The sequence below is a fragment of the Aethalodelphis obliquidens genome, unplaced genomic scaffold (genome assembly GCF_003676395.1).
Source record: "Aethalodelphis obliquidens isolate GAN/ISIS:26980383/991018 unplaced genomic scaffold, ASM367639v1 scaffold26, whole genome shotgun sequence".
NCBI lineage: Eukaryota > Metazoa > Chordata > Mammalia > Artiodactyla > Delphinidae > Aethalodelphis > Aethalodelphis obliquidens.
In genome coordinates, this window is record NW_020837970.1 from 18,923,236 (window position 1) to 18,948,179 (window position 24,944).

General features: G+C 39.2%; 1 protein-coding gene across 3 annotated transcripts in view; it reads left to right on the forward strand.

Moving 5' to 3' along the window:
* Positions 1-24,944, forward strand: part of BBS4 (Bardet-Biedl syndrome 4) — a 71,542-nt gene that overhangs the window by 29,219 nt on the left and 17,379 nt on the right. For 2 of the 3 annotated variants that reach the window (XM_027123540.1, XM_027123538.1), the window contains exons 3-6: positions 19,680-19,759; positions 21,731-21,794; positions 23,620-23,731; positions 24,709-24,781. In XM_027123540.1, coding sequence (XP_026979341.1) covers positions 19,680-19,759; positions 21,731-21,794; positions 23,620-23,731; positions 24,709-24,781 — 329 coding nt within the window. Of the gene's footprint in view, positions 1-5,268; positions 6,077-19,679; positions 19,760-21,730; positions 21,795-23,619; positions 23,732-24,708; positions 24,782-24,944 lie in introns of those variants that run through there. The other variant, XM_027123539.1, reaches the window with a different exon arrangement.

The following is a 24,944-nucleotide window of genomic DNA, read 5'->3' on the forward strand; positions in this document are numbered from 1 at the left end:
AAAGGCCATATATGACACACCCACAGCAAACATCATTCTCAATGGTGAAAAACTGAAAGCATTTCCTCTAAGATCAGGAACAAGACAAGGATGTCTGCTCTCACCACTGTTATTCCACATAGTTTTGGAAGTTTTAGCCACAGCAATGAGAGAAGAAAAAGAAATAAAAGGAATCCAAATTGGAAAAGAAGAAGTAAAACTGTCACTGTTTGCAGATGACATGATACTATACATAGAGAACCCTAAAGATGCCACCAGAAAACTAGTAGAGCTCATCAATGAATCTGGTAAAGTTGCAGGATACAAAATTAATGCACAGAAATCTCTTGCATTCCTATACGCTAATGATGAAAAATCTGAAAGAGAAATTAAGGAAACACTGCAATTTACCATTGCAACAAAAAGAATAAAATACCTAGGAATAAACCTACCTAGGGGGCTTCCCGGGTGGTGCAGTGGTTGAGAGTCTGCCTGCCAATGCAGGGGACACGGGTTCATGCCTTGGTCCGGGAAAATCCCACATGCCACGGAGTGGCTGGGCCCGTGAGCCATGGCCGCTGAGCTTGCGCATCCAGAGTCTGTGCTCTGCAATGGGAGAGGCCACAACAGTGATAGGCCCGCGTACCGCAAAACAACAACAACAAAAAAAACCAAAAAACACCTACCTAGGGAGACAAAAGACCTGTATGCAGAAAACTGTAAGACACTGATGAAAGAAATTACAGATGATACAAACAGATGGAGAGATATACCATATTCTTGGATTGGGAGAATCAGTATTGTGAAAATGACTATACTACCCAAAGCAATCTACAGATTCAATGCAATCCCTATCAAAGTACTAATGGCATTTTTTATGGAACTAGAACAAAAAACTTAAAATTTGTATGGAGGCACAAAAGACCCCGAATAGCCAAAGCAGTCTTGAGGGAAAAAAACGGAGCTGGAGGTATCAGAGTCCCTGACTTCAGACCGTACTACAAAGCTACAGTAATCAAGATGATATGGTACTGGCACAAAAACAGAAACATAGGATTATTGGAACAAGATAGAAAACCCAAAGGTAAACTCACGCACCTATGGTCAACTAATCTATGACAAAGGAGGCAAGGATATACAATGGAGGAAAGAGAGTCTCTTCAATAAATGGTGCTGGGAAACCTGGACAGCTACATGTAAAAGAATGAAATTAGAACACTCCCTAATAGCATACACAGAATAAACTCAAAATGGATTAGAGACCTAAATCAACGACGGACACTCTAAAACTCTTAGAAGAAAACATAGGAAGAACACTCTTTGACATAATTCACAGCAAGATCTTTTTTGATCCACCTCCTAGAGTAATGGAAATAAAAACAAAAATAAACAAATGGGACCTATTGAAACTTAAAAGCTTTTGCAAAGCAAAGGAAACTACAAAAAAGATGAAAAGACAACCCTCAGAATGGAAGAAAATATTTGCAAATGAAGCAACAAAGGATTAATCTCCAAAATATATAAACAGCTCATGCAGCTCAATATTAAAAAAACAAACAACCCAATCTAAACATGGGCCGAAGACCTAAATAGACATTTCTCCAAAGAAGACATACAGATGACCAAGAATCACGTGAGAAGCTGCTTAACATTACTAATTATTAGAGAAATGCAAATCAAAACTATAATGAGGTATCACCTCACACGAGTTAGAATGGGCATCATCAGAAAATCTAGAAACAACAAATGCTGGAGAGGGTGTGATGAAAAGGGAACCCTCTTGCACTGTTGGTGAGAATGTAGATTGATACAGCCACTATGGAGAACAGTATGGAGGTTCCTTAAAAAACTAAAAATAAAATTACCATATGATCCAGCAATCCCACTACTGGGCATATACCCAGAGAAAACCATAATTCAAAAAGACACATGCACCCCAATGTCCATTGCAGCACTATTTACAATAGCCAGGTCATGGAAGCAAGCTAAATGCCCATGGACAGACAAATGGATAAAGAAGATGTGGTACGTATATGCAATGGAATATTTCTCAGCCATATAAAGGAACGAAATTGGGTCATTTGTTGAGACGTGGATGGATCTATTGACTGTCATACAGAGTGACGTAAGTCAGAAAGAGAAAAACAAATATCGTATATTAATGCATATATGTGGAACTTAGAAAAATGGTACAGATGAACCAGTTTGCAGGGCAGAAATTGAGACACAGATGTAGAGAACAAATGTATGGACATCAAGCCGGAAAAGCGGCGGGGTGGTGGTGTCATGAATTGGGAGGTTGGGATTGACATGTATACACTTATGTGTATAAAATGGGTGACTAATAAGAACCCTCTGTATAAAAAAATAAAATTCAAAAAAAAAAAGCTGTCGAGGTCATGAAAGAGAGCAAAGAAGACTAAAGAGACACGATAGCTGAATGTGGCACCTGGTCCTAACTAGAGCAGAGAAACATCTTTTAAAATATTTAAAAATTAAAGAGTTTTGCTACAAAGGAAATTATTATGATGTTAAAATATGAGTAAGGTTGGTATGGTAGATAATAGTATCGTATCAATGTTAATTTTGATAATTTTACTACGGTTATGTAAGAAGTATATTCTTTTTTTAAGAAAGAAAGTTTTTTGGGCTTCCCTGGTGGCGCAGTGGTTCAGAGTCCGCCTGCCGATGTATGGGACACGGGTTCGTGCCCCGGTCCGGGAGGACCCCGCATGTTGCAGAGCGGCTATGCCCATGAGCCATGGCTGCTGAGCCTGCGCGTTCGGAGCCTGTGCTCCGCAACGGGAGAGACCACAACAGTGAGAGGCCCGCGTACCGCAAAAAAAAAAACAACAAAAAAAAAAAGAAAGTTTTTTGGGGTAAAGTGGTTATTTGTTTGTTTTCTTAGGCAGTTTTATTGAGGTTTAATATATACAATATAGCATTCTCCAATTTTAAGTGAACAGTTCGATGAGTTTTTAGTAGAGTTATGTAGTTGTGTGGTGACCATCACAACCCACTTTTAGAACATTTTCATCACCCAAAATGATCCCTAATGACTGTTTGCAGGAATTCTTTGTACTATTTTTTCAGCTTTTTTCTGAACCTGAAATGATTTAAAATAAAAAAAAATTTTTTTTAAAGGAGCTCCTATGGGAGATCGACTTTCCAATAAAATCTACAAGCATATAACAAATTGTTTATTTTCATTCACATAGATAGGCCTCTTTTTTTAAACCATACTTTTCACCCATTTAAAGTGTACACTTCAGTGGGTTTTTGTATGTTACATTATTGTTTTTCTTTTTTAATTTAATTAAATTTACTTTTTTCTTGCTGCGCCATGTGGGTTGTGGGATCTTAGTTCCCCGACCAGGGATTGAACCCGGGCCACCACAGTGAACGCACTGAGTTCTACCCACTGGACCGTCAGGGAATTCCCTCATTATTGTTTTTTTAAAATGTAGGAAAATATACATAGTATGCAATTTGCTATTTTAACCATGTTTTAATTGAAATATTGTTGATTTACAATGTGTTAATTATTTTAACCGTTTTTAAGTGTACAATCTAGTGGCATTAAGTACATTTACAGTGTTTTGCAACCAGCACCACTATCCATTTCCAAAACTCTTTCATCACTCCAAACAGAAACTACCCATTAAGCAGTAGCTCCATTTTCCCTCTCCCCCCAACCCGTCCCTGTAACTTCTACTTTTATTTTTTAAATTGAACTATATAGTTGATGTATAATATTATGTAAGTCACAGGTGTACAGTATAGTGGTTCACAATTTTTAAAGGTTATACTCCATTTATAGTTATTGTAAAATATTGGCTGTATTCCCTGTGTTGTACAATATATCCTTGTAGCTTATTTTATACCTAATAGTTTGTACCTTTTAATCGCCTACACCTATTCTACTTTCTCTATGAATTGCCTATTCTAGATATTTCATATAATCAAAATCATACAATATTTGTCATTTTGTGTTTGGCTTATTACACTTAGCATAATGTTTTAAAGGTTCATCCATGTTGTAGCATGTGTCAGAACTTCATTCCTTTTTAAGGCTGCATAGTATTCCATTGGATGTATATGCCACATTTTGTTTATCCATTCATCTGTTAGTTGACACTTGGGTTGTTTCCAACTTTTGGCTATTGTGAATAATGCTGCAGTGAATATTGGTGTACAGATTTCTTTTTGAATCCCATTTCTCTTGGGTATATACCTGAGAATGGAATTGCTGGGTTAAATACCAAACTGTTCTCTATAGCATCCAAACTATTTTACATTTCCACTAGCAGTGTTTGAGGGCTCTAATTTCTCCACATCTTTGCCAACACTGTTATTTTCTGCTGCTGCTGCTTTTTTTTTTTTTTTTTTTTTTTTTTTTATAAAATAGCTAATCTAGTAGGTGTGAAGTGGTCTCTCCTTGTGCATGTGATTTCCATTTTCCTGACTAAGGATGTTGGCATTTCTTTTCATGTGCGTATTGACCATTTGTATATCTTCTTCGGAGAAATGTCTATTGAAATCCTTTACCCATTTTAAATGGGGTTGTTTGTCTTTATGTTGAGGCTAGGCCTGTTTTAATAGTGATTGAGTTATGTCTTTCTTTTTCTTTAAGAAATACATACTTCAATTATTTCAGTATTTCCTTTAAAAAATTGACTCAAAGAACCTTATTCAGTACCATTTGGTTAAAAAAAAGCCAACACTTTTTCAACATTTTTTTCTCTCTCAGTCTGAAAAAGAAGGCAGATATAAAGGAATTGAGAGTCTAGTCTTGATTTAATTTTATTTTTTGGCTGCTCCATGTGGCGTGCAAGATCTTAGTTCCTGACCAGGGATAGAACCCGTGCCCCCTGCATTGGAAGCACGGAGTCTTAACCACTGGACCGACGGGGAAGTCCTTGATTTAATTTTGGAATGAAAGTTTTAACTAAGCATCATCCTCTTTTTCCCTCACTGTTGTAAGTAGCATGTGGAACTGGAGTGATAAGTTATTTATTATTTTTAAATTATCATGTTACGCACCCTTGTAGGCATAGAAATATGTAGGTATGAATTGACACAATACTTCTAAGTAAGTGCTTGTCCATAAGTTTCAAGAACTTTAAAAGTTCATGTTGTTTAACCTAGTACTTCTTGTCCTAAGAATCTATTCTAATAAAAGTATCCTTCCCTGTGGCGCAGTGGTTAAGACTCTGAGCTCCCAATGCAGGGGGCCAAGGTTCAATCCCTGGCCAGGGAACTAGATCCCACATGCATGCTGCAACTAAGGAGCCCATCTGCTGCAACTAAGACCTGGGGCAACTAAATAAATAAATGAATATTAACAAAAAAAAGAAAGAAAGAAAGCTAAAATACTCCTTAAATCACCATCCAGTCTATAGGTAATCACTGTTACCATTCAGTGTGCGTCTTTCAGATTTTTATTATGTGTGTATGTATATAGCAATAGAAATATATAGCTTACTGTTGCATGAGTGTTTCATATAAATGGTAATGTTACCAAGTCCAAAGTCATTCTGCTGGCTGCATGTCAGGCTAGTAAATCAGGAGATAAGGTGTTGGGGCAAGGAAGATGGTGGACTAATGTCATAGAGAACTGTCTTAACCAAGTCAGAATTCAGGCTTCATTTATACTAAAAGGGAAGGGGCTGTGCTTGGTTGTTGCAGACTTCTTGGTGTAGGAATCCTTTGTTCTTGCAGCTGTCCTCGTAGGTCAGATGTTCCTGTAAACAAGACAAATGTTATGCTCTGTTCTGTAACTTTTTATCTTCTGTATGAATGGAAAAGTGTCATACCCTTAAAGGTCAGAGTCTTGAGAATGGGCTGTCCTCTATATTTCAGGCTATAGGGAACATTCTAAACTTGAAGCAAAAGCAATAGAATACAAAGGTTAAAGTGAAAGAAACAGATCCAATATGGAGTCAGATTTGTTTTTTCCTGTTACAGTAACATATATTTTGCTAGATTGGTGTATCTTGGAGGACTTTCCATGTCTAGGTAAAGATCACTTCATTATTTTTAAATATAATATTCCATAGTATGGATATATTGCAGTTTCTTCTCTTTTTGATAGCACGTAAGTTGTTTCTAATTTTTCACCACTATTTGCTGTAATGGACATTCTTGTACGTGAGTCATTGTGAATTGTGGGGGGGAAAATGCACATTTTAAACTTTAATAATTCTACCAAGTTACTCTCCAAACTGGCTATTTATGTTCTTATCCTTAATATGTAGTACCCAAAGCATTTCTCTCTATATTATTTTTTATTATGTTTACAATAAAAGTAAGAAATATGGAGTACAGTATTGTATGAAGGATGTGTTCATCTTTTTCAGACTTTGTTTTAGCTGAGTTGCTTTCAACACTAAATAACAGAAAGTCCAACTCAAAGTGCCTTAAACAATAAGGAAATGTATTGGTTTATGTAAGATGAAGTCCAGAATTAGAGTGGGCTCCAGGGCTGGTCAAGCAATTCAGTGATATATATGAGGGCCTGAGTTCTTTTTGCCTTTCCACTTTGTTGCCCGGTGTCTGCCTTTTCCTGAATTATAGCTGCCAGTGGCATTCAGGCTCCATTTTTCCAGTGCCAGCTGTATGGTCTGGCTTCTCATGGTTCTCTTTTAAAAATAAGAAAGACTTTTCCCAGAACCTCCTAAGAATACTTTTTTATTGGGCTAAATTGATAGGGGCTGCCAGTCATTGGACAAGGGATATAGGATTACCAGTAATCAGTTTGATTTAATCAACTGATAAGGAGTGGATTTTGAGGAGTCAAGGATAATCATTACTGTTTGCAGAGCACAGGCAGTCAGATAAGTAAGTGATGTAAATATTGTAAGGATACAGGTGCAAATGAGAATGCACAGGAAACTGTCAGACAGTCCCCCCTCCCCCACAGTGTTGTTTCAGGAATCAGCAGCCATTCTAGCTCGCTTGTTTCCATCATCATATGCTCCATCTCTGTTTTATTTCTTTGTGGTTATTCTGACTCTGCTTGTAGTACTGCTACTGATTACTTCTCTTTTACTTCCCTATGCCTCTTATATTGTACAGGTATGTGAATTGGTTGACTCTGAAGAATAGGGTAACAGAAAAGAGTTTGTTTTGTATAAAACTTTGTTTAATATTAGTAATTCCTCTTGAATTCTGATGTTAAATTGGGCTTCCAATTAAGATGGTGCAGTAAACTCATGGTGCAGTAAACTGGTCATTCCTGCTCCAGTTACAGAACAATAATGAGTAAAATGTGAACAGAAAAAACCCAAGATACAGCCAGCCTGAAGGAAAATTGTCTTTAGGGAAAAAGATGACAGAAAAGGAAAGGATAATGGTCTTTATTTTTAAATATAAGTTTATGATTTTCTGATGAGAAAATCAATATAAGCTTATAGAAATTTGGAAAATATAGGGAAGTGTAAAGTAAACAGGAAAAAAATCAGCCTTAAGGGTTAATGAACTTTGACAAAGTGAAAATCAAAGTAGTATTTTAAACAAAAAGCTTCCCCATTTCACTGTGAAATCCTTAGATGTCTCACAGATGGCCAATAGGTACATGCAAAGACATTCATCATTGCTAATTATTGGAGAAATGCAAATCAAAACTACAATGAGGTACCACCTTACACTGGTCAGAATTGCCATCATTAAAAAGTCTACAAATAGTAAATCCTGGAGAGGGTGTGGAGAAAAGGGAACCCTCTTATACTGTTGGTGGGAATGTAAATTGGTGCAGCCACTATGGAAAACAGTATGGAGGTTCCTCAAAAAACTAAAAATAGAGTTGCCATATAATCTAGCAATTCCACTTCTGGACATATACTCAAACAAAACTCTGATTCAAAAAGATACATGCACCCCTATGTTCATAGCAGCACTATTTACAATAGCCAAGACATTGAAAGAACCTAAATGTCCATCAACAGATGACTGGATAAAGAAGATGTCGTATATGTATAATACACAATGGAATATTACCCAGCCATTAAAAGAATGAAATAAAGCCATTTGTAGCAACATGGATGGACCTAGAGATTATCATACTAAGTGAAGTAAGTCAGAAAGAGAAAGACATACTATATGATGTCACTTATATGTGGAATCTAAAATGTGACAGAAATGAACCTATCTACAAAGCAGAAACAGACTCACAGACATAGAGAACAGACTTGTGGTTGCCAAGGGGGAGGAGGTGGGGGAGGGAAGTATTGGGAGTTTGGAACTAGCAGATGCAAACTATTGTATATAGGATGGATAAACAACAAGGTCTTACTGTATGACACAGGGAACTGTATTCAGTATCCTGTGATAAATCATAATGGAAAAGAATATAAAAATATATATATGTATAAATTACTGAGTCACTTTGCTGTACAGCAGAAATTAATACAACATTGTAAATCAACCATACTTCAATAAAATTAAAAAAAATCCTTAGATGTCTTTTTAATTTGTAGTTCAGATTTTCTCAACCTTGGCACTGTTGACATTTTGGGCAAGGTAACTGTTGTGGGAGCTGTCCTGTATATTGTAGGATGTTAACGGCATCCTTCACTTCTACCTAGTAGATGTTAGTAGCACACCCAGTTGTGACAACCAAAAATGTCTCCAGATATTGCCAGGTGTTCCCTGGGGGTACAAAATTGTTCCTGATTGAGAACCACTGCTGTGGTTAAGTAGTATGATACTTCAAAGTAGAAGGTAGGAAGTTGGTAAGTTTAATGTGAGGAATTCACACAGAAGTTGGATTAGCAGGCAGAGAGACTTTATTTGAACAAGCAGCAGTCGTGGCATTTTGACTGAGAAGTTCTGAGTCTAGGTTTGGATGTTGTCGCCCATCCTGCCCCCTTCCCTCCTCAGCTTGAGAGGTCCATATCCTAGCTTGACTCTAGTCTTGAGGGTAGTGAGTGCCAGCTGTGGAAGGGATAAACAACTTTCTATTTGGGATTTTTGTCCAAATATATTAGGACTTTTTCAAGAACAAGCAATTTATTTGGAAATGTTTATCAGAATTACTTGATGCTTCTGAGAAAATAATACCTTACACGGGGCTACTTAAGTCCTCTTCATTTTTCCTCATGATATGACCTCAGATAACTTTCTTCTGGCTTTCAATTGAGGACCTTATCCATAATTGAGGTGAGTCAATTGATTTACTTCATGGGCATATTTCCTTCTTTAAAGGAGTCTTCATTGAAGACCTTATCCATTTTGGGGTGGCTATATAGCCCAGAATGAGTTTTATCTACAACCTGAGACAGTATTTACTATGTGATAAATTTAATCTCAGCTTGTGGTTTGTTTTCAGAGTATTTTTTTAAATGTATTTATTTTTGGCTCTGTTGGGTCTTCATTGCTGTGCGCGGGCTTTCTCTAGTGGCAGAGAGCGGGGACTACTCTTTGTTGCAGTGCATGGGCTTCTCATTTTGGTGGCTTCTCTTGTTGCGGAGCATGGGCTCTAGGCGTGTGGGCTTCAGTAGTTGTGGCATGCGGGCTCAGTAGTTGTGGCTCACGGGCTCTAGAGCACAGGCTCAGTAGTTGTGGTGCACAGGCTTAGTTTCTCCGCGGCATGTGGGATCTTCCTGGACCAGGGCTCGAACCTGTGTCCCCTGCATTGGCAGGCAGATTCTTTTCTTTCTTTTTTTTTTTTTTGTGGTACGCGGGCCTCTCACTTTTGTGGCCTCTCCCGTTGCGGAGCACAGGCTCCGGACGCACAGGCTCAGCGGCCATGGCTCATGGGCCCAGCCGCTCCGCGGCATGTGGGATCTTCCCAGTCCGGGGCACGAACCCGTGTCCCTTGCATCGGCAGGCGGACTCTCAACCACTGCACCACCAGGGAAGCCCTAGCAGGCAGATTCTTAACCTGCGCCGCCAGGAAAGTCCCCAGAGTATTTTTTAATAGAAGATTCTTTTTTAAATTGTGGCAAAATATACATAAAATTTACTTCTTAAACCATTTAAAAGTACAATTCAGTGGCATTAATTACGTTCACCATGTTGTACAACCATCACCACTATCTATCTACAAAACTTTTCCAGCACCCCAAACAAATTCTGTGCCCATTAAATAATAACTCCCCATTTCCCCTCCCCTCTAACCTCTGGTAACCTCTATTCTGCTTTCTGTCTCTATGAATTTGCCTATTCTGGATGTTTCATATATGCAGAATCATACAGTATTTATCCTTTTGTGTCTGACTTATTTCACTTAGCATAATATTTTCAAGGTTTATCCGTGTTATAGCATGTTAGACAGAATTTCATTCCTTTTTAAGGCTGAATAATATTCCGTTGTATGTATATGCAGTACATATTTTGTGTATCCATTCATCTGTTGATGGACATATGGGTTGTTTCAGCCTTTTGGCTCTTGTCATCACTGCTGTGAACGTTGGTGTATAAATACCTGTTTGAGTACCTGCTTTCTTTTTTTTTTTAATAGGACTTCAGCTTTTTATTGAATAAGTTACAAAAGAGATTTAGTCAAAAAGCTCATGTTGTCATTGGACTCCTCATGTTCTTCTTTCTTTGCCTTCCACTTTCTTCTTAGCTGGAGAGCAGTGGTGGAGGTGGTGGGACCTCCTGCTGGGGCAGGTCCACCAGCCCCTACATTGCAGATGAGGCTTCCCAGGTTGGTGATGGCCAGAGCCTTTGCAAACAAGCCTTGCCAGAAGGTTTCAGCATTTACATTGGCTGCTTTAATGAGAACATTGATCTATCCTCTGTGACTGTCACCTATTGTAGTGCAGAATGAGGCCAAGTAGGTGAAGGTGAAAGTGCCCAGCTGGCGGCTGCCGGGCTCGGTGCTATTCAGGGCCTCACCCCAGTGTGGCCTTAGCTTCTTTGGAAGCATCTTAGCAGCAACTGTAGAAAGAGGCTCTCTGCTTTCAGCTCTTTTGGGTATACGCTCAGAAGTGGAATTGCTGGTTCATGTGGTAATTGTTTGATTTTTTTTTTTTTTTTTTTGAGGAACAGTGTTAACTTTTAATTTAAATAAAAAATTAAATTTAACTTTTATTTTTTTCCCAATGCTAGTAAGATCTACAAACCTTAAGTGCCCAACTTTTGAATTTTGATAACTATATGTACTTATGTAATCATCACTCAGGTCGAGTTAACCATTTTTGTCACCCAGAAAGTTTCCTTCAGTTCTGTCCTAGAGGGAACCATTGTTCTGATTTCTGTCCCTGAAAGTTAATTTTGTCTGTGCTTGAACTTCCTGCCGTGCAGTCATAGAGTATGTACTATTTAGCTTTTGGCATCTTTTACTCAGCATAGTGTTTATGAGATTCATCCATGTTGAGATATATATATATATATATATATATATATCAGTAGTTCTTTTATTTTTTGAAAGTGCTGTCTAGTATTCTGTTGTAAGACTATACCACAATTTGTTTATCCATTTTCCTGTTGATGAACATTTGTGTTTCCAGTTTTCGACAGTTATGTAAAAGCCTTTATGAACACTTATACATCTTTTTGTGGGTGTGGGGCATGTGTTTCCATTTTTGTGTAAGGCAAGTACCTAGGGAGTGGAATTGCTGGGTCATATGTAAAGTGTATGTTTTAACTTTATAAGAGATTGCAAACTGTTTTCCAAAGTGGTTGTACTATTTTACTCTCCCACCAGCAATTATGAGAGTTCTGCTTGCTGTAAATTCAAACCAGCATTTGATACTGTCCATCTTTTTCGTATTAGACATGATGGTGGGTATGTTGTATCTTATTGTGACTTTAATTTGCATTATCCTGATGACTAGTGATGTTGGACAACTTTTCATGTACTTATTGGTCACTCATTTCTTTTGTGAAGGAAACGTTTAAGTCTTTTGCTTATTTAAAATTGGGTTGTTTGTTTTCTGATTATTGATTTGTAAGAATTCTTTAATATATTTGGGGTCCAAGCCCTTTGCCTATTATATGTATTGTGAATTTTGTCTCCACCCCTCAGCCTGTGTCTTACCTTTTCACTTCCTTAATGTATCTTTTGCTGATAAGTTTTAATTTTTTATTTATTTATTTTTGGCTGCGTTGAGTCTTTGTTGCTGCACGCGGACTTTCTCCAGTTGCCGGGAGCAGGGGCCACTCCTCGTTGTGGTGCGTGGGCCTCTCACTGTGATGGCCTCTCCTGTTGCAGAGCACGGGCTCCAGGAGCGTGGGCTTCAGTAGTCGTGGCATATGGGCTCAGTAGTTGTGGCTCGCGGGCTGCAGAGCACAGGTTCAGCAATTGTGGCGCATGGGCTCAGTCGCTCCGTGGCACGTGGGATCCCCCTGGACCAGGGTTCGAACCTGCATCCCCCGCATTGTCAGGTGGACTCTCAACCACTGTGCCACCAGGGAAGTCCCCAGAAGTTTTAATTTTGATAGAAGCCTGATTTATTAATTTTTTTCCTTTATGGTTAATGCATTTTGTGTCTTGCCTAGGAAGTCTTGACCCTTACCCGCAGACTGAGTTGTATGTCCCCCCCATCTCTTCTGCATTGGTATTGCAGAAATTAAATTCTTTTAAAAAATAAATTTATTTATTTATTTTTGGCTGTGTTGGGTCTTCGTTGCGGCGAGCCTGGGCTACTCTTCATTGCGGTGCACAGGCTTCTCATTGCTGTGGCTTTTCTTGTTGTGGAGCATGGGCTCTAGGCACATGGGCTTCAGTAGTTGTGGCACGTGGGCTCTAGAGCGCAGGCTCTGTAGTTGTGGCACACGGGCTTAGTTTCTCCGTGGCATGTGGGATCTTCCCGGACCAGGGCTCGAACCCATCTCCCCTGCTTTGGCAGGCAGATTCTTAACCACTGTGCCACCGGGGAAGTCCTGCAGAAATTAATTTTTTTGGTTGAGGAGGTGTTTAGTTTGATTCTTGACACTTTTTTATTGCCATATGCCATACATACGGAAAAGTGCATAAATTATAATTGTACAGCTCAGTAAAGTTTTACGAACTGAACATATTCAGGTACTAATGATCCTGATTAAGTTATAGAACGTCATCAGCATCCCAGAGGCCTCCATTATGCCCCCTACCAGTCATTAACCACTCCTCTCAAACGTGGTTACTTGTATCTAACGTCTACCATGTAGATCAGTTTTGCCTGCTTTTCAACTTAATATAAATGGATGGAATCATTCAGTATGTACTTTTCAATATCTGGCTTCTTTGCTCAAAATTATCTTTGTGGTATTCTTCTGTATTGTTGCATGTAGTAGTGGCTGTTTTTTTTTCATTATAATCTAGTATTATCAATACATTGTGGAGTGATACTCCAGTTTGTTCATTTTACTCTGAATAAACATTTGGGATACTTTGTGAGATGGTATACATAATGCCACCATGAAGTATCAATATATGCCACCATGAAGTATCAATATATGTTTTTTGGGTACACATGCACCTAGGAGCAGGATTGCTGGGTCACTGGAAAGGATGTACTTAGGTTCAGTAGATATAAGCAAACAGTTTCCAAATATGTTTAATATAATCCCCTTTGTGTACATGTGCACATATACATTTGCCCATATGCTTATATAGGCATGGAAATTCCTTAGAAAATACTAACTATTCACCTCTAGTGAGGAGGAGGAATGGAGAGAGTCTTTAATACTCTATGTGTCCTTTCAGTTTTGTCTTACCATAAGTACGTATTTAAAAAAAAACAAAACCCAACCAATTTTTTCAAAAATTTGAAAATCTTGCTACCTTAATACATTAAAAGTCCTGTTTTGCTTTTTTTTTCATAAATTTATTTTATTTATTTATTTATTTTTGGCTGCATTGGGTGTTGGTTGCTGCCCGTGGACTTTCTCTAGTTGCAGTGGGCAGGGACTACTCTTCGTTGCGGTGCACGGGCTTCTCATTGCGGTGGCTTCTCTTTTTGCGGAGCATGGGCTCTAGGCGCACGGGCTTCAGTAGTTGTGGCTTGTGGGCTCTAGAGCGCAGACTCAGTAGTTGTGCATGGGCTTAGTTTCTCTGTGGCATGTGGGATCTTCCCGGACCAGGGCTCGAACCCGTGTCCCCTGCATTGGCAGGCGGATTCTTAACCACTGAGCCACCAGGGAAAGCCTGCTTTTTTTAATAATAGAAAAACTTTAAAATCATTATTAATTTTGTGTTGCTAAGTTATGTCTAGTTGATAGCCCAGACACTTATATTTTAAAATTAGAAAGTCATTTACAATTGGGGCAGAAACTTGGTATAGTTTAACGAGTAACTTTGGGGACCTGGGCTATAGTCCTGCCTCTTTCATTAATTAGTTGTTGAGTATGGGCAAATCACTTAACCTCTGGAGTCTTAGTTTCCTCATCTGCAATGTTGGAATAGTCCCTGAATTGCATGACTCACTAGCCTCATGGGAACATTCAGTGTTATAATAGGGGAGAATACACTTTGATATAGATATATATCAAATACATATATATATAAATTACATATCAATATTATATAATTATAGATATAAGTAAATCATATAAATATATAAAAATATATATAAATACACATGGGGGATACACACACCCATGCACCCCTAAGAAGGATAAAATATAATTAAGTTTTGATTTGAGAAAGGAAAATAAAATGATCTAGGGTATGTAGTAAAACCATAATTGATCTTTTATATGACCTTTTCCTTCCTTCCTCATCCCATTTTAAGCTCATGAGAAGCAAACAAGTTGAATAGGTAGCAGTTTAATATTTTTTTAAAAAGTTATTTTCTAACGTGAATCCTTGGGTGACTCCTGATTCAGTCCAGTTGCCTCCTCCTCCTCCATCACCATCTATGTTCCTGAGCAGAGTTGGTATTTCTGCTGATCCTGGGCCTGTTTGCCCTCAGATCCATTCCTCACCCTTCCCTTCTCCGCTGAGTATTGTGAGCAGCTGACCCTTGTGGGCTTCATTCCTTCCCAGGCTCTGGTGTCAGCAGTTTCTGGCTGGGTTAGCAAGTGAGAGGAACTGGCAAAAGATTGGAGGGTAGGAAGTAGGAGAAGCCAGGGCTTTCCCCTCTTTCTCTCTGCTTTGGAAAGTTGGAGGAGTGGGGTGGTTTCTGGAAGCGTCTCTTTTGTTGCTTCTGCCAGTCAGGCCATTCTGTTTTCAGCTTCCTCCAGGTAACTTCAGCCTTGGAAACTGGTAGCAATACATTCCCTCCCTTTTTCCTTCAGCCTAGAGGTGGTAGTGACTTGTTCCCATGCTAACCTCTGATTTGCATCACTGTTCCCTTTTGGACCTCTCATTTCTTCCCTCACCTGTTCACTGCATTGAAGTCCTTCTGTTCTACATCAAGTGGTTTCTGGGTTTCCTTGTTAGATAGACCCTGTCTGATACAGAGCTCAAATCAATACTAATAAAAATGTCTTCCATTTACACTCTTTTCAAGATTTGTTATATCTTTTGATGTCTCAAATAATATATTGAGGTAGAAAAGTGTTATAATTCCTATTATAACATGAGGAAATTAACATTTTATTGAATGATCACTTTCAGATTTTCCAGTGAAAATTATAGGCATGAAAATGGAGGCCCAGAGACTCAAATAACTTGCTCTAAGTCCCATAGAAGTCTGGTACTGAATCAAGATTGGACTTCTACATATAAAAATTTGATGTGCTGCCTGTCTTCTGGTCCTGAAGAGATCCTTTACCAAAGAAGAGTTCATTTACAATGTACTTACAAAAAGCCTTAGTCATTTTAGAAAATTTTTCAACTAAAAATTCAAAGCACAATAATTTTCTGCTCAACATTAATATATCCAGGATGCTTTTCACTACCATTAATCAGTTTTATGTAAAGTTTTGAGTTTTGGTTATTTCTATGAGAATTTCACACCTAAGGCAAATTACAAGGCAGAAGAATTCTTGTGATGTCATGTTTGTTCAGTTATAGAATTGTTTAAGATAGGTCTTGTGCATCCTTATCGAGGAGGAAAGAAAGAGGTGAAAAGAGTGGAATGGGGGCAGGAGAAGAGAAGGGCAAGGGAATATTGTTGCCAGGTTGCCAGCCTTCTGCCCCCACTGCCTTGGTGATGACTGAAAGGCTTTACCTTGTCTTCATCTCATCAGCTGGCCACCTGACGTCCATGGTAATACGGACTCCTACTAAAGTGTAACATGGGAGATGACCACCTTGCTCTGCTGTAAAACAGAGAAGGCTCTACTTTGCACTTACATGCCTATCTTTTTTAGAGGACCTTTCAGATAGGTAATTCTCATAATACTTGTGAAAGCATATAAGAACCAGTATCAGCATCCCTGTTTGTAGGGGGGAATTGGAGTGAGCAATGATTTGGAATACAAGAAATTCAACTCACACATTTACAGGTAAAATTCTAAGTGTAAATTCAGAGTTCATAGGGATTTATGTGGTATCCAGAACTTGCTCATTTTGGAAAATAACTAATAATAATGATGATAAAAATAACAGCAACAACAGTTAACACTTCTTTAGGGGTTAGCGTGTACCAGACACTACTTGAACCTCTTTATATGTATTGTCATTCAATCTTCACATCTCTGTGGGGTATTTTATCCCCTGACTCTCCTATTTAAATGTGAGAAGAATATCACTAATAATGGAGATTTTATTATCATCTATCCCTTCTGCCAGCACTCTCCGAACCTGCACCCCCCACCCCTGCCCTGATTATAAGCTCCCTGAAAGCTTATTACCAGTTTTGTTTGTTGTTGTATCCCCAGTGCCTGGCATGTGGTTGGTACTCAGTGAATATTTATTGAATGAATGAATGAGTCTCTATTTTATAGATGAGGAAACTAAATTTCCCAAGACTACACAGTTAATAGGACAGTTATGGGGCACTGAAATGATTTATAAAGTCTTTGATGAGCCTAAAGTTCTTTTAGCTTTTAGACAAACTGTATCGTCAGGAGTGTGAAATGGCTGTTAGGCACTTGAATTTGGTGGTGCTTTCCCTTCTTCTCATCCCTAGTACTCCATTTCATGAGCCTCTGGGCCCTTGAGATACCTTACAAATTGAACATTTTTTTCCTCCGTTCTTCACCCATGGAACACAAAAAATGCCTCATCTTTTATTATAAGATTGTAATAGACAAGACTCAAATTTGCATTTTATAAATTTTCTTTTAGGTTGTGGAAGCAATGATACTAAGTGATATTGTAAACTCAAAGGATTCAGTTGTCTCCTTCCCTTTACAGCAGGGGTCCCCAACCCTTGGGCCATGGACCGGTAATGGTCCATGGCCCATTAGGAACTGGGCCTCGCAGCCTGTGGTTAGCCGTGGGCGAGCGAGCGAAACTTCATCTGTATTTACAGCCACTCCCCATCACTTGCATTACCACCTGAGCTCCGCCTCCTGTCAGATCAGCGGCAGCATTAGATTCTCATGGAAGTGGGAACCGCACTGTGAACTGCGCATGTGAGGGATCTAGGCTGCGCGCTCCTTATGAGAATCTAATGCCTGGTGATGATCTGAGGTGGAGCTGAGACGGTGATGCTAGTGGCTGCAAATACAGATTATCATGAGCAGAGAGGTTTGACTGCACAGAGACCATAATAAATCAGTTGCTTGCAGACTCATATCAAAACCCTATCAGTGAGTGGCAAGTGAAAACAACAAGCTCAGGGCTCCCACTGATTTCTGCATTATGGCAAGTTGTATGATTATTTCATTATGTATTACAGTGTAGTAATAATAGAAATAAAGTGCACAGTAAATGTAATGCGCTTGAATCATCCCAAAACGATCCCCCACCCCATCCCCTTGGTCTCTGGAAAAATTGTCTTCCATGAAACTGGTCCCTGGTGCCAAAAAGGTTGGGGACTGCTGCTTTAGAAGGTAGGTAACATTGAGGTAGGCCATACAATTGAGACTTGATCCAAGATTACATGCACACCCACTCACATCCGTCTTGTTGTTGTTTTTTTAAAAAATATTTAGTTATTTAATTTTGGCTGTGCCGGGTTTTAGTTGCGACATGTGGAATCTTTGCAGCATGTGGGATCTTTTAGTTGCAGTATGTGGGATCTTTAGTTGCGGCATGTGGACTCTTAGTTGAGGCATGCATGCAGGATCTAGTTCCCTGACCAGGGATCGAACCCGGGCCCCCTGCATTGGGAGCGTGGAGTCTTACCCACTGGACCACCGGGGGAAGTCCCTCACATCCATCTTTAAGCTTGGTGATTTGTGTGATCTTTAGTAGGAAATTTAATTCTGGAAGTGGTTAGTTAGGCAAAACATGAACGGCTAATATCTGATGATTGTTGGGGCTTGGGAGAAGAGAAGGAAGGAGACAAAAGTCATTGAAGAATCTCACATAGGCCCTTGCTGACTAGAAGAAGGGTGGTCTCAGTCAGAGAATGTGGGTAATCAGAAGATGAAGAGTTAGTTGCTTAACATTTTATCTTTTTTTTCTTTCTTCCGGTATATAAAATCATATCCATACTTCCTGTCATAATTTCACTTCACAGATTCTGTTGCTGTTCCCTATTCTTGGGAAAGAGTAAGCAGCATTCTTAATTTTTGTGTTCCTGCAATGTTAATTCTGGGTCACAGTAAGCTTTTTTTCCTTCCCGTCATACTATGGACATATAAGTCTTGGGTTTTCCATCGATATATCACCTAAGGTTCTGGAACAGAGCGATTACAAATGATTACAAATCATTTCCCTTTCTTCCTCTGCTATACCCTTCCTTTTACATTTTAAAAAATCAGGGAAGTACCCTGGTGGTCCAGTGGTTAAGACTCCGCGCTGCCACTGCAGGGGGTGCAGGTTCCATCTCTGGTCGGGGACTAAGATCCAGCATGTTGCGTGGTGTGGCCAACAAAAAACAACAAAAAGAAAATGATCATTAAAACAGAACAAAACAAAACAGGGATTACCTCAAGCATGTATTAAAATGCATAAAAAATACAAACACCTATGTACTTACAGGCCAGATTTAATAAATAAATACACTTGGCCATGTATACTTTAGAGCTTTTAACTTTTTTGATAAATAAAGCATTTACCAGTTGAAATCTCCTTTTTATTGCTTCCTAATTCTACTCTTCCCTCTTCCTTACTTGAGGTCACCACTGTTCTGAGGTTGGTGTGAATACTTGGCCTCCTTTTTACCATAGAAAAATAATTTCTTAATGAATTTTTACCTGTATTTTAATTGAATTCAAAGAGATAGTAACTCAGGGTTTCTGTATCATGAATCGTTTTCAGTGGCTCAAATATTTTTCTCCTTGTTGACTTCTCATTCCTGGGCAACAGTATAATGTTTCACATTTGAGCTATTGCTAAGACTGTATTTAGCTATTTTTGGTCCTATGATCTATCAGATGTGATATTAACTATGGTATGTATATTTTGTTAGTAACACTCCTGAAATATCCTTTGGAAAGTCATATTATTCACGTTCTAAAACCAAGGAGAGAGAGAGGAAAAGAGGGAAAGAATGATTCTGTTTTTCTCTTCAGGCAAGTTATCAGTTGAGAAACTGACATTATAAATGACCAAAACTGAACAGAAGTATATATTCAATGTGTAATAGTAGGACAAGTATCTCTTAATTTAATAATCCACACATTTTTGATGCACTGTATTCTTATGATCAGCAGCATGAAGAATTTAACGTGATATTACAGTATGCCTGTGGTTAGTTGAGGACAGTGCTCAAGGAGAAAACCTAACAATGACTGTGTTGTTTGTTTTGTCAAAATATGCTACCCAGCTCCAGAGTTTCCTATTTTGGAGAAGCAGAACTGGTTGATACATCTCCACTATATCCGGAAGGATTATGAAGCATGCAAGGTGAGAGGCCAATGATAGAAAACGTGAGAGGCAGGCTTTGGTTAGGCAACTAACTGTGTCTGTCACTCAGAGTTTGTGTGACAGTTTAGCTCTCACTAAAAATGTATGAAATCTCATTTCTCTGCATTTTGTGTATTGGTTAGCTTTTGCTATGATAATGGTGCTTAAGAAGCAACCTCAAAATGTCAGTGGCCTCTAACAACAGATACTTATTACTACCCATGGGCCTTCAGATTGGCTGTAGGTTGGCTGGGTTTGACCACAGGCTGTGGGTCAGGTTAAAGTGTGCTCCATGTGTCTTCTCATTTCAAGATCAGGCTGAAGGAGCAGCCACTCTCTGGGACTTGTTGGTCTCATGGTGGAGAGCAGATGTTCAATATGGCATAGTGTTTAACGTTTGATCTCTGGATAGGTGAAAAATGGTATTTCATTGAGTTTTATAATTCTCTTACTGTGGTGAGCTTGGTCCTTTATATATTTTAAAACCATTTGTATTTTCTCTAAACTGTATCTTTGGTAACTTACTATGTACATTACATACTTGCTGGCAGAGAATAGTATCATCATGCAAAATATATCCCTGGTATTCTCGGTTTTTGGCATTCGGAGCTTTGTAATGCTTTTAAGGTTGTAGTTTTTATACCTGTGACATTTGTACCTATGACAATGTAAAGAACTAGCAATGTTCCAGTATGGGTCTTGAAAGATTTTTTTTTTTCATCTGTGATATTATCCTTTTCTTATTTCCCTTTTCCTTTATTGACCACTTTCTCTGTTTCCTTTTTTTTTTGGCTTCTCTTCTTTTGCTTTTTTCTTAAGAGTTGGGGCTATTTCTAGGTTCTGTCCTTGACTCCTTTCTCTGCTTGTTCCACACACTTCTTCCTGATCTTAGAGATGCGTACTGAATGCTTCCCAGGCATTTCAAATTCATCTTTTCTGTAGCTGAATTTATCTTCTTCTTTCCAAACCTATTCCTTCTCCTGTTCCCTGTCTCGGGGATAGGTACCATCATTCACCCAGCTGTCTGTGTCAGAATCCTCTGACCCACTTTCCCTAATACAGATAATCATCAAGTTCTAGAGATCCTTCTCTTACTATCTCAAGACACTGTCCACTTCCCCCCACCCCACGCCTTAGTTAATCCCTGTCATTTTTATTTAAATTAACCACAAGAGTTCTTATGCCAACATTGCCTCTAATCTTGCCTCCTTTCCATCTATTTCCACAATGTTCCTAAAATGGAGCAAATAGAATCTGGTTACTTCCCACTTAAAATTTATCACGATTTTCCCATTGCTCTCGACCTTTTTTAGCATGGCATTTGAAACCCTTCTCTCTCTGACTCTCTGGGCCACCTCAGCTTTTCCTCCATCCCTTGCTAACACAGGATTTGAAACTGTTTACCCTGGAAGGCCTTCCCTGATTGCTCCAGGTTAGAATCAGGTGATTGCCCTCTGAGCTGTATAGCTCCCTGGTCTTAGCCCATCATAGGACAAAGGTAGAGCCTGTACTTTGCTCATCAGAGAGCTCCTAGCATCTATAATGGTGCATGGAAATCTTTTCATAGTTTTCTTAGCCTGCCTAGTTAGAGTGTAGGTAGGAGTTGGTGAACTTTTTCTGTAAGGGGCCAGATGGTAAATATTTTAGGCTTTGCAGGCCACAGATAATCTCTGTCTCATATACTTCATCTTCTCTTATTTTTTAATAACCCTTTAAAAATTAAAAAAACACTCTTAGCTTGAGACCTGTACAGAAATAGGCTATGTGAGTCGGATTTGGCCTGTGGGCTGTACTTTGCTGACGCCTATTCTAGGGGTCAAATAAATTTAAAAAATCCGAATGAACTACTTTATTAGTCATCATTAGTATTGTAGATTTCTTACATGTACTCCTTGTCCATGTTTACCTTTTCTTAAAAACACTTGAAGACACTTAACCACTACTCAGAAGTATTGTTTCTTTCTTTTTCAGGATGTTATCAGAGAACAGCTTCAGGAGACTCAGGGGTTATGTGAATATGCTATCTATGTCCAAGGTAAGACATATATTTCTTCTCTTCTTGCCAGAGAAATGCACACTCTGCCTAGGTTCTGGAGAAAGAGCAAACAACTTACAAAATACTTAAATTCAAGTAAATGTTCCACAAATCTCTTATTCAATATTACTGTTTTTTGAAATCAGAACATGATTATTGTGCTGGATTTGACCTCAGAAATGACTAGTTCTCTTAAAAAAACTTGCTACTGTCCTTCACCCCTATTCTAGTTTCCGGCTAGTGTTTTTCAGAACAGTTGTTAGGGTCCCTGCCTCATGCAGCAGTTTCAGGTCCAGAAGAGGCTTTTGGAAGGGTTCCTTGTAGTCAAGCTAAAAGAGATAAGGAAAAGCTTGAGGATTTTTTGTAAGGTGAGTCAGGATGAAGGGAAGAAGCCTAGAGGTATACAGGATAAAACAGAGAATAAATGAGATTCATCAGAAATCAAGTATAGGAACCACTGACTGGAATTTTACTCTGTAGTGCCCAGAGTAGCATCCTTAGTTTTCCCAGGAACTATCTTTTTGACTCTTTGATGTAAATGAATAGTTTTGTTTACCACTCATTGTATTTGTAGTCTTCAGATTAATATATAATTTTCTGACATAATTGGTAAGATATTGACATATCTAGGACATCATGGCAAATAATGCTCTTTTTTAAAAAATAAATTATTTATTTGTTTTTATTTTTGACCATGTTGGGTCATTGTTGCTGTGTGTGGGCTTTCTCTAGTTGTGGCGAGCAGGGGCTACTCTTTGTTGTGGTGCGTGGGCTTCTCATTGCGGTGGCTTCTCTTGTTGCAGAGCACGGGCTCTAGGCACGTGGGCTCAATAGTTGTGGCGCACGGGCATAATTGCTCTGCGGCGGCATGTGGGATCTTCCCGGGCCAAGGCTCGAACCCATGTCCCCTGCATTGGCAGGTAGATTCTTAACTACTGCACCACCAGTGAAGCCCAAATAATGCTCTTTTATTCCCAATATCACAAGTTCCAGACTTATAGTGCCTGGTAGTAGTTAAGCATGTAAATTCGTCTGAAAAATGATTATTCTGATTGGTTGCTATACTGAAAACCAAGTCTGAAATATTACTGCATTCTTTGCCAGCATCTCCTTGTTGGACTTGAGTTATTGATTGCATTTGCCCCATTTGGGTGTACTCTCTGAAAACTATCAGGTGGATGTCGGAATTATCATGATAGAGCATCTGATAAGGAGCTATAAGAATGTTCTTATAGTGAAGAGTGTGGGATAATTTACAAGGCACCCGATTATCTGCGTGGTGGAAGCTGGGAGTGGAGGAATAGGTAGATTCCAGATACCTTAAAAAAAAGGTTTTAGGGCTTCCCTGGTGGTGCAGTGGTTGAGAATCTGCCTGCCAATGCAGGGGACATGGGTTCGAGTCCTGGTCTGGGAGGATCCCACATGCCGCGGAGCAACTAGGCCCGTGAGCCACAACTACTGAGCCTGCGCGTCTGGAGCCTGTGCTCCGCAACAAGAGAGGCCGCGATAGTGAGAGGCCTGCGCACTGCGATGAAGAGTGGCCCCCGCCTGCCACAACTAGAGAAAGCCCTCGCACAGAAACGAAGACCCAACACAGCCAAAAATAAATAAATTAATTAATTTAAAAAAAAAAGGTTTTAGCTCATCAACAACTTTGCTGCTTGTTTCAATCCATCTGAAGTCATATCTGATTGTATTAAACACAATTATCCAAAGGATTTCTTTGATATGATTTCCTACCTCCCTCTCCTCCAATTTTTCAGATGTCAGGCTCCATTCTTCCTAGAACATGATTTTATTTTCTGTGTTTTCTCTTTCTTGGCAGCATTGATATTTCGCCTGGAAGGAAATATCCAAGAATCCCTAGAACTCTTTCAGACGTGTGCTGTTCTCAGCCCTCAGTCTGCTGATAACCTCAAGCAGGTGGCCAGATCTTTGTGAGTATTGGCAGCCTGGAGGCCCTAGGGCACTGACAGAGAACAATGTAAAGTGCATTCTCAGGCTGGAGCTGCTTCTGGCAGCCGGATACATAGAGGGAGGGTTGCTTAATGGGTATAATAGATTCACTTTGAAGAGTGTGGATTAATTTTGAAATTTGAGAAAATGAGATAACTAGTATAAAGGAACTGAGTATTTCAAACACTGTATATTCTAGTTTGATGGGGGAACACCGATAATGTTTCTCATATAAATAGGAACATTTTGTGCCTCAAGTACCCTGATGTATTGGCAGCCCATGGAATTTTTCTCACCTACTGTTCCAACACTTAGCATAATACTAGATACACAGTAGGTTTTTAGTAAGTGTTTGTTGAGTGAATGCCCTGGAGGTTCCTGGATGCAGGCAACCTCCGTTGTCTTTACAAGCTGTTAAGTACTAATAGCTTTACTACTCCAGAGTAGTAAAGTGTTCTGTGGAGTTCCCACTCTCACTTTCTTACCTACGTTGTCATTCATAACCTGCACTGTCTTTGCATAGAGGCTGATCTTCCCGCGTCTCCAGAATGATGATCCAGTATCAAGGAAAGAGACTTAGTTTGGGAGAGAAGGGCCTGTCCCTAATAGATCATGATGAAAAATTGTGGTAGTTTTTGTTTAACATGGTCATTAGTTTGGCTTGTTTCTTTTTTGGTCTACATTTGTAGTACATTGTAGAAAATAAATTACAGAAGACTTTCACTAAAATTGGTGTAGAATGGGCCCAAGGCCTTGGAACCAACTCTGTTCCTACCAAGAGAGCTTCTGCTGTTGGTGTACGGCAGCCTCACTGGCTAAACCAGCACAGCCAGCTTACAGGGAAGAGGCGTCCCGAATTCTCTGCTGGCTGGAGCATGAGTCAGATGTGGGACTGGTGGGGTTGTAGTCTCGTAAAAGCTTTGCATTAATAATCACAGAAAATGTGTTTTTTCCCCAGATTTCTTCTGGGAAAACATAAAGCTGCCACTGAAGTGTATAATGAAGCAGCTAAACTTAACCAGAAAGATTGGGTAAGTAGGGAACTTTGTTATTAGTGACATGCTAATGGCTCCATTTATCATATGGCTATCTTTTGTTATTATTACTGAATTCTTACATGCCAAAATTGTATCTTATCCTCACACTTGATCGATGATGTGGCTGGGTATAAGATCAAAAATCATGTTTCCTCGT